At 40.9% G+C, this 10,373-nt stretch overlaps 1 protein-coding gene across 1 annotated transcript in view; it reads right to left on the minus strand.

Annotated features, from left to right (window-relative positions):
* Positions 1-2,443: 2,443 nt before the first annotated feature.
* The window catches only part of LOC113821483 (uncharacterized), a gene marked incomplete in the record, with an annotated part of 84,577 nt that continues 76,647 nt past the window's right edge, over positions 2,444-10,373 (minus strand). The window contains 2 exon segments of the mRNA XM_070113733.1: positions 2,444-9,593; positions 9,697-9,845. Coding sequence (XP_069969834.1) covers positions 9,382-9,593; positions 9,697-9,845 — 361 coding nt within the window.

Genomic DNA, 10,373 nt, shown 5'->3' on the forward strand with positions numbered 1-10,373 from the left:
CGTGGCAAGTAGCAGTTGGCAAGTGGCAAATAATGACACGTGGCACGGTGATTTCAGACCAAGGTTACACGTGGTGCGTGCACTCGGTTCAAAAGATAGCATCATCGCAGGTTGACGATTTTGTTGTTGTTCCAAGTCCAAAGTAATCATGTGACAATGATCAATCTATCACTTGGATGAATAAAGTGGATGCAAACTTTTCCAATACCTGAAATGCTTGAGGAAAAATATTTTGATAATTCTACCACCGTAGAAATGTTATATTGATTGGCTCATTGTCTGGAAGAGGCATAGCTGTGCGCGATAGAAGGCAACCTTCAGATCGTTTGATTAACCTCTCATTCGAGGCCTTATTCACTGGGCGAGCGAAGCCGTGTTGTAAGAGGTGTTTGGCAGATTTTTTCTTTCTCACTTCAAAACTACTCTTGGTATGCTATACCCCCGAAGGTCTTTATTTTTTATACTATATTTTATATTTCAAAATCTTTACGTAAACTTACCTAATAGTAAATTTGCATGTAAAATCTCCATCAGATTCTGACAACACAGTCCGAGGTGGCAGGTCCCACGCCGAAGAAAGAAGAAAAAAAGAGGCAAGTCCAGACTCGCACATGGCAAATGCTACGTGCCACGCCACTTCTGTGAAAGGTATCATATGTTTCCATATGTTCCTTTTCAAGTGGCGTGCGATGTGTCACTTTGTTGTTTAAGTACCTTTCTGCTGCTGTCACACCAAGGAGGCATGTGGCAGATGGCAAGGTGATTTCGGATCAAGGTTACACTTGAGAAATGTTACTTGGTTCATAAGAAGGCATCGGAGGTTGACGATGTTATTGTTGTCCCAAGTCCTAAGTAATCTTGTGATAATTATCTATCTGCCACTTGGAGGAATAAAGTGGATGACACACTGCACTGTATCTCCTGCAAGACAGCATGTTATTACCCCCTCACCCAAAGCCACATTCACTTGGTGTGTGAAGCCGTGTTGTGTTTTTCTTGGAATCTTACATGAAACTTTCAAAACTACTCTATATATCATACTTCAAAAAGTTTTAAATATGTTATACAATTTTATCATTTTAATATTAACTTAAAAAATGATGACTTTAGATGTAAAAGGTCCACTAAAATCTGGCAACACTGCCCAAGGTGGCAGGTCGCACACTAAAGAAAAAGAAAAGAAAGAAAAAAAAATGTAAATGAGATTTGCTACACTACTTCTAGGTGAAAGGTTTCATATGTTTCCTTATGTTTGCTTTCAAATGAAGAGTCACATGGCACGCTGCACGCTATTTGAAAACGAACATTCAGAAATATATAGAACCTTTCACACTAGTGCCGTGTTGCACTTGTTACGTATGACTTGCAAACAATGCTAAGACCCGACATTTTTTCCCACGAGCCTCACGCCACGTCACTGGAATATGGATGGGACGATGAACTCCAGCTCCCAGTCCGACTCCCAGCGGTCGCCAACCCAGAGGAAAGGTGGAGGTACCTTGAACTTTTCCACTTCTCCTATCATCCGAGTTTGCATAATCTACTGCTTAGTCACAAGTCTTAGCGGACAATATGCATCGCTTGGAAATCGGTGATAATGGGTATGACAAAAGTGTCTGTCGTCTGCTAAGAAAACTACACAAACAATAATCATCATATGCATTTCACTTCATATGAGTTTTAAGTAGATATTGCAAATTATGCCCTCATATTTTCTAAGTATTTGTTATTTTTACACTGAAATTCATTTGAAAGTATCCATGACGTCATCATTGTTTAAATATGCATAGCTTCCAAGTTCCTCATACAAGTTTGCATATATTCCTCCTCTACGAAGTTCTTGCGGTAGATTATGATGCACACTTTACTATTCTCTGCAACAACAAAGGACCCACATGCGTCGTTTTAGTAATCGTTGAGCCTCTATTTTTACCAAAAAGGATAATGGCAAGCGGGAAACCGTAGTCGCCACCACCACCATAATCTATATGGTCCACTGCCAGTTGGGTTCCCTTCGGGAGGCGGACTGACAAGGCCCGCTTCCCAACAGCCACCCATTAACCCTCGAGGACGAGAGGGCAGGAGACCGTACAAAGCCAGGGCGTGTTCACACACCGATGGGCCATGACTCCGTGCCTTTAGGGCCTCCTGTTACTCTAAGAGCCTCCACAGTTCAGCCTAGGACCTCAAGGTACCTAGTTTCCATGAGTGGCCACGAGGAGACACTGCAGATGTCTTGAGAGCTGGCAGGGGAGGATTATGCACAGCTAGGCTGCCACACCATGCTTCACATCACCATGAACATGAAGCATGTATGTGTATTCATGTGTACATATAAGAAGTATGAAAAATGTTAGTATCAAAATGGGCTGAATTTATTGAATGTTGATACAATTACCCCATACAGTATTCATCTACTGAGGATTAAAATAATGATTTAAAGTAGACTACTCATATTTATTAAAATACCTCTTTGTTGTACATCATTGTAATAATCACAAGTTTTAGGAGATGCACTTACATTTACAGATATAAAAGAAATCAAAGCATACACATGACAGAATTATGTAAAGCCACTTTCTAGTTTGTATAAAATGACATAAAAGAAAACTTAAAAATATATTTTAATGATATGCATAATTTACACACAGAAAGGAAAACTTTTTTTCTTTTCTAGACCCCCCCACACACACAATAAATAAAATAATATAAATAAAATAATAATAATAATAAAAACTAAAAATAATGTTGTAATTGCTCTAACCCTGGGATGTATGCTGCAGCTACACTCTTATTCTGGGATGTATCTTGCACCTACACTCTTATCTGGGATGTATCTTACACTCACACTCTTACTCTGGGATGTATCTTGCAGCTACACTCTTATCTGGGATGTATCTTGCAGCTACACTCATATCTGGGATGTATCTTACACTCACACTCTTACTCTGGGATGTATCTTGCACTCACACTCTTACTCTGGGATGTATCTTGCACTCACACTCTTACTCTGGGATGTATATTGCACTCACACTCTTACTCTGGGATGTATCTTACACTCACACTCTTACTCTGGGATGTATCTTACACTCTCACTATTACTCTGGGATGTATCTTGCACTCACACTCTTACTCTGGGATGTATCTTACACTCACACTCTTACTCTGGGATGTATCTTACACTCACACTCTTACTCTGGGATGTATCTTACACTCACACTCTTACTCTGGGATGTATCTTACACTCACACTCTTACTCTGGGATGTATCTTGCACTCACTCTTACTCTGGGATGTATCTTACACTCACACTCTTACTCTGGGATGTATCTTGCACTCACACTCTTACTCTGGGATGTATCTTACACTCTTACTCTGGGATGTATCTTGCACTCACTCTTACTCTGGGATGTATCTTACACTCACACTCTTACTCTGGGATGTATCTTACACTCTCACTATTACTCTGGGATGTATCTTGCACTCACACTCTTACTCTGGGATGTATCTTGCACTCACACTATTACTCTGGGATGTATCTTACACTCACACTCTTACTCTGGGATGTATCTTACACTCACACTCTTACTCTGGGATGTATCTTACACTCTCACTATTACTCTGGGATGTATCTTACACTCACACTCTTACTCTGGGATGTATCTTGCACTCACACTCTTACTCTGGGATGTACCTTACACTCACACTCTTACTCTGGGATGTATCTTACACTCACACTCTTACTCTGGGATGTATCTTACACTCACACTCTTACTCTGGGATGTATCTTACACTCACACTCTTACTCTGGGATGTATCTTACACTCACACTCTTACTCTGGGATGTATCTTACACTCACACTCTTACTCTGGGATGTATCTTACACTCACACTCTTACTCTGGGATGTATCTTACACTCACACTCTTACTCTGGGATGTATCTTGCACTCACACTCTTACTCTGGGATATATCTTGCACTCACACTCTTACTCTGGGATGTATCTTACACTCTCACTATTACTCTGGGATGTATCTTACACTCACACTCTTACTCTGGGATGTATCTTGCACTCACACTCTTACTCTGGGATGTACCTTACACTCACACTCTTACTCTGGGATGTATCTTACACTCACACTCTTACTCTGGGATGTATCTTACACTCACACTCTTACTCTGGGATGTATCTTACACTCACACTCTTACTCTGGGATGTATCTTACACTCACACTCTCACTCTGGGATGTATCTTACACTCACACTCTTACTCTGGGATGTATCTTACACTCACACTCTTACTCTGGGATGTATCTTACACTCACACTCTTACTCTGGGATGTATCTTGCACTCACACTCTTACTCTGGGATATATCTTGCACTCACACTCTTACTCTGGGATATATCTTGCACTCACACTCTTACTCTGGGATGTATCTTGCACTCACACTCTTACTCTGGGATGTATCTTCCACTCACACTCTTACTCTGGGATGTATCTTGCACTCACACTCTTACTCTGGGATGTATCTTACACTAACACTCTTACTCTGGGATGTATCTTACACTCACACTCTTACTCTGGGATGTATCTTGCACTCACACTCTTACTCTGGGATGTATCTTGCACTCACACTCTTACTCTGGGATGTATCTTACACTCACACTCTTACTCTGGGATATATCTTGCACTCACACTCTTACTCTGGGATGTATCTTGCACTCACACTCTTACTCTGGGATGTATCTTGCACTCACACTCTTACTCTGGGATGTATCTTGCACTCACACTCTTACTCTGGGATATATCTTGCACTCACACTCTTACTCTGGGATGTATCTTGCACTCACACTCTTACTCTGGGATGTATCTTACACTCACACTCTTACTCTGGGATGTATCTTACACTCACACTCTTACTCTGGGATGTATCTTACACTCACACTCTTACTCTGGGATGTATCTTACACTCACACTCTTACTCTGGGATGTATCTTACACTCACACTCTTACTCTGGGATGTATCTTACACTCACACTCTTACTCTGGGATGTATCTTACACTCACTCTTACTCTGGGATGTATCTTACACTCTCACTATTACTCTGGGATGTATCTTACACTCACACTCTTACTCTGGGATGTATCTTACACTCACACTCTTACTCTGGGATGTATCTTACACTCTCACTATTACTCGGGGATGTATCTTACACTCACACTCTTACTCTGGGATGTATCTTGCACTCACACTCTTACTCTGGGATGTATTTTACACTCACACTCTTACTCTGGGATGTATCTTACACTCACACTCTTACTCTGGGATGTATCTTACACTCACACTCTTACTCTGGGATATATCTTACACTCACACTCTTACTCTGGGATGTATCTTACACTCACACTCTTACTCTGGGATGTATCTTACACTCACACTCTTACTCTGGGATGTATCTTACACTCTCACTATTACTCTGGGATGTATCTTACACTCACACTCTTACTCTGGGATGTATCTTGCAGCTACACTCTTATCTGGGATGTATCTTACACTCACACTCTTACTCTGGGATGTATCTTACACTCACACTCTTACTCTGGGATGTATCTTACACTCATACTCTTACTCTGGGATGTATCTTACACTCACACTCTTACTCTGGGATGTATCTTACACTCACACTCTCACTCTGGGATGTATCTTACACTAACACTCTTACTCTGGGATGTATCTTACACTCACACTCTTACTCTGGGATGTATCTTGCAGCTACACTCTTATCTGGGATGTATCTTACACTCACACTCTTACTCTGGGATGTATCTTACACTCACACTCTTACTCTGGGATGTATCTTGCACTCACACTCTTACTCTGGGATGTATCTTACACTCACACTCTTACTCTGGGATGTATCTTACACTCACACTCTTACTCTGGGATGTATCTTACACTCACACTCTTACTCTGGGATGTATCTTGCACTCACACTCTTACTCTGGGATGTATCTTGCACTCACACTCTTACTCTGGGATGTATCTTGCAGCTACACTCTTATCTGGGATGTATCTTACACTCACACTCTTACTCTGGGATGTATCTTACACTCACACTCTTACTCTGGGATGTATCTTACACTAACACTGTTACTCTGGGATGTATCTTACACTCACACTCTTACTCTGGGATGTATCTTACACTCACACTCTTACTCTGGGATGTATCTTACACTCTTACTCTGGGATGTATCTTGCACTCACTCTTACTCTAGGATGTATCTTACACTCACACTCTTACTCTGGGATGTATCTTGCACTCACACTCTTACTCTGGGATGTATCTTACACTCACACTCTTACTCTGGGATGTATCTTACACTCACACTCTTACTCTGGGATGTATCTTACACTCACACTCTTACTCTGGGATGTATCTTACACTCACACTCTTACTCTGGGATGTATCTTACACTCTTACTCTGGGATGTATCTTGCACTCACTCTTACTCTGGGATGTATCTTACACTCACACTCTTACTCTGGGATGTATCTTGCACTCACACTCTTACTCTGGGATGTATCTTACACTCACACTCTTACTCTGGGATGTATCTTACACTCACACTCTTACTCTGGGATGTATCTTACACTCACACTCTTACTCTGGGATGTATCTTGCACTCACACTCTTACTCTGGGATGTATCTTACACTCTTACTCTGGGATGTATCTTGCACTCACTCTTACTCTGGGATGTATCTTACACTCACACTCTTACTCTGGGATGTATCTTGCACTCACACTCTTACTCTGGGATGTATCTTCCACTCACACTCTTACTCTGGGATGTATCTTGCACTCACTCTTACTCTGGGATGTATCTTACACTCACACTCTTACTCTGGGATGTATCTTGCACTCACACTCTTACTCTGGGATGTATCTTACACTCTTACTCTGGGATGTATCTTGCACTCACTCTTACTCTGGGATGTATCTTACACTCACACTCTTACTCTGGGATGTATCTTGCACTCACACTCTTACTCTGGGATGTATCTTCCACTCACACTCTTACTCTGGGATGTATCTTGCACTCACTCTTACTCTGGGATGTATCTTGCACTCACACTCTTACTCTGGGATGTATCTTACACTCACACTCTTACTCTGGGATGTATCTTACACTCACACTCTTACTCTGGGATGTATCTTGCACTCACACTCTTACTCTGGGATGTATCTTACACTCTTACTCTGGGATGTATCTTGCACTCACTCTTACTCTGGGATGTATCTTACACTCACACTCTTACTCTGGGATGTATCTTGCACTCACACTCTTACTCTGGGATGTATCTTCCACTCACACTCTTACTCTGGGATGTATCTTGCACTCACTCTTACTCTGGGATGTATCTTACACTCACACTCTTACTCTGGGATGTATCTTGCACTCACACTCTTACTCTGGGATGTATCTTACACTCTTACTCTGGGATGTATCTTGCACTCACTCTTACTCTGGGATGTATCTTACACTCACACTCTTACTCTGGGATGTATCTTGCACTCACACTCTTACTCTGGGATGTATCTTCCACTCACACTCTTACTCTGGGATGTATCTTGCACTCACACTCTTACTCTGGGATGTATCTTACACTAACACTCTTACTCTGGGATGTATCTTACACTCACACTCTTACTCTGGGATGTATCTTACACTCTTACTCTGGGATGTATCTTGCACTCACACTCTTACTCTGGGATGTATCTTACACTCACACTCTTACTCTGGGATGTATCTTACACTCACACTCTTACTCTGGGATGTATCTTACACTCACACTCTTACACTCTTACTCTGGGATGTATCTTACACTCACACTCTTACTCTGGGATGTATCTTGCAGCTACACTCTTATCTGGGATGTATCTTACACTCACACTCTTACTCTGGGATGTATCTTACACTCACACTCTTACTCTGGGATGTATCTTGCAGTTACACTCTTATCTGGGATGTATCTTACACTCACACTCTTACTCTGGGATGTATCTTACACTCACACTCTTACTCTGGGATGTATCTTACACTCACACTCTTACTCTGGGATGTATCTTACACTCACACTCTTACTCTGGGATGTATCTTACACTCACACTCTTACTCTGGGATGTATCTTACACTCACACTCTTACTCTGGGATGTATCTTACACTCACACTCTTACTCTGGGATGTATCTTGCAGCTACACTCTTATCTGGGATGTATCTTACACTCACACTCTTACTCTGGGATGTATCTTACACTCACACTCTTACTCTGGGATGTATCTTGCACTCACACTCTTATCTGGGATGTATCTTACACTCACACTCTTACTCTGGGAAGTATCTTACACTCACACTCTTACTCTGGGATGTATCTTACACTCACACTCTTACTCTGGGATGTATCTTACACTCACACTCTTACTCTGGGATGTATCTTACACTCTTACTCTGGGATGTATCTTGCACTCACTCTTACTCTGGGATGTATCTTACACTCACACTCTTACTCTGGGATGTATCTTGCACTCACACTCTTACTCTGGGATGTATCTTCCACTCACACTCTTACTCTGGGATGTATCTTGCAATCACACTCTTACTCTGGGATGTATCTTGCAATCACACTCTTACTCTGGGATGTATCTTACACTCACACTCTTACTCTGGGATGTATCTTACACTCACACTCTTACTCTGGGATGTATCTTACACTCACACTCTTACTCTGGGATGTATCTTACACTTACACTCTTACTCTGGGATGTATCTTGCAGCTACACTCTTATCTGGGATGTATCTTACACTCACACTCTTACTCTGGGATGTATCTTACACTCACACTCTTACTCTGGGATGTATCTTACACTCACACTCTTACTCTGGGAAGTATCTTACACTCACACTATTACTCTGGGATGTATCTTACACTCACACTCTTACTCTGGGATGTATCTTGCACTCACACTCTTACTCTGGGATGTATCTTACACTCACACTATTACTCTGGGATGTATCTTACACTCACACTCTTACTCTGGGATGTATCTTACACCCACACTCTTACTCTGGGATGTATCTTACACTCACACTCTCACTCTGGGATGTATCTTACACTCACACTATTACTCTCGGATGTATCTTACATTTACACTCTTACTCTGGGATGTATTTTGTTATATCCTAACTCTGGTTTGTCTTGCAGCTAGACTCACGCAAAAACCTTCTGTGTTTACCTTTCACTTTTAGACTCTGGCACTCGAGACCTCCCATTATGTTACATCTATATCTGTCATTCTAAGGTACCAATATAAGCATTTCAATCACTACATGTATCACTACTTTCTGAACTATCTATTTCATTACTCCACGCCGGAGGATCATCAATATCTGTATCTGTCCATTCAGAATCATTTTTTATCTGATTCCCGCCGTCCTTGCCTTCAGAAGAACTGGTCATCCCAGCAACAGTAGGTCCTGACAGATCTGCATTGTCGCAATGCAATTTTTCCAGCAAGTACTGTAATCCCTCTGAAGAAAGAGAAAATCAAACTTTATACAATGTTATAAACTGAAAGTAACGTCAGAACAAGGTAATACACATCCATACCATCTATGCCACAATCCTACAAACCATTAAAGTTTCTTCTTCTTCTCCTGGGAATTGCACAATACATTCTATAAAAGTGTGCACTAACAGAAGTTATGGTACTGCCTGGAAATTGTCTTGCAACTTCCTTCCAAGTAATGTCTCCAATTGTCTTGTAATTTCCTTCACGAATGCTGAAAATATGCAAATAACAATCAAAGGAATGAGTAGACTGCAATATTACTATTCCCATTATTTTTTTTACAAACTAACACTAAAAGGATTTCTGGAGAAATTCGTACGAAAAACATGTATATCTCAAGGTAGATTTACACAGGTATAATCTCTCCATCTTGATGAAAACCCTAGTTGACAACTTCCGAGCTAAGCCGCATCACCTAAAATCATTGCTGATATCTTTTTTATTTTTCCTAATTTTTTAATAAATTTTCAATAATATTGACACACTAAAAATAATGCACTGAAAAACGAAGAAATTGTTGGGGTCAATAAAGGGGGAGGAATTAATGACGTCACTACGTTTAGCAAATGAAAGTGCACTGTGATATATCAGAATATAGCCAGCTACAAAATCATTTGTACAATTTACTCATTATTGTTATGGTTATCAGACGTAAAACTAAAATTGCTCTCTTTTATTTACAAAAACAAATCGTTCCTTACCATTACCAGCCGTCACAATACTCTAGGGAAAAAGTAAA

Source organism: Penaeus vannamei, chromosome 34 (genome assembly GCF_042767895.1).
Source record: "Penaeus vannamei isolate JL-2024 chromosome 34, ASM4276789v1, whole genome shotgun sequence".
Classification (NCBI taxonomy): Eukaryota; Metazoa; Arthropoda; class Malacostraca; order Decapoda; family Penaeidae; genus Penaeus; species Penaeus vannamei.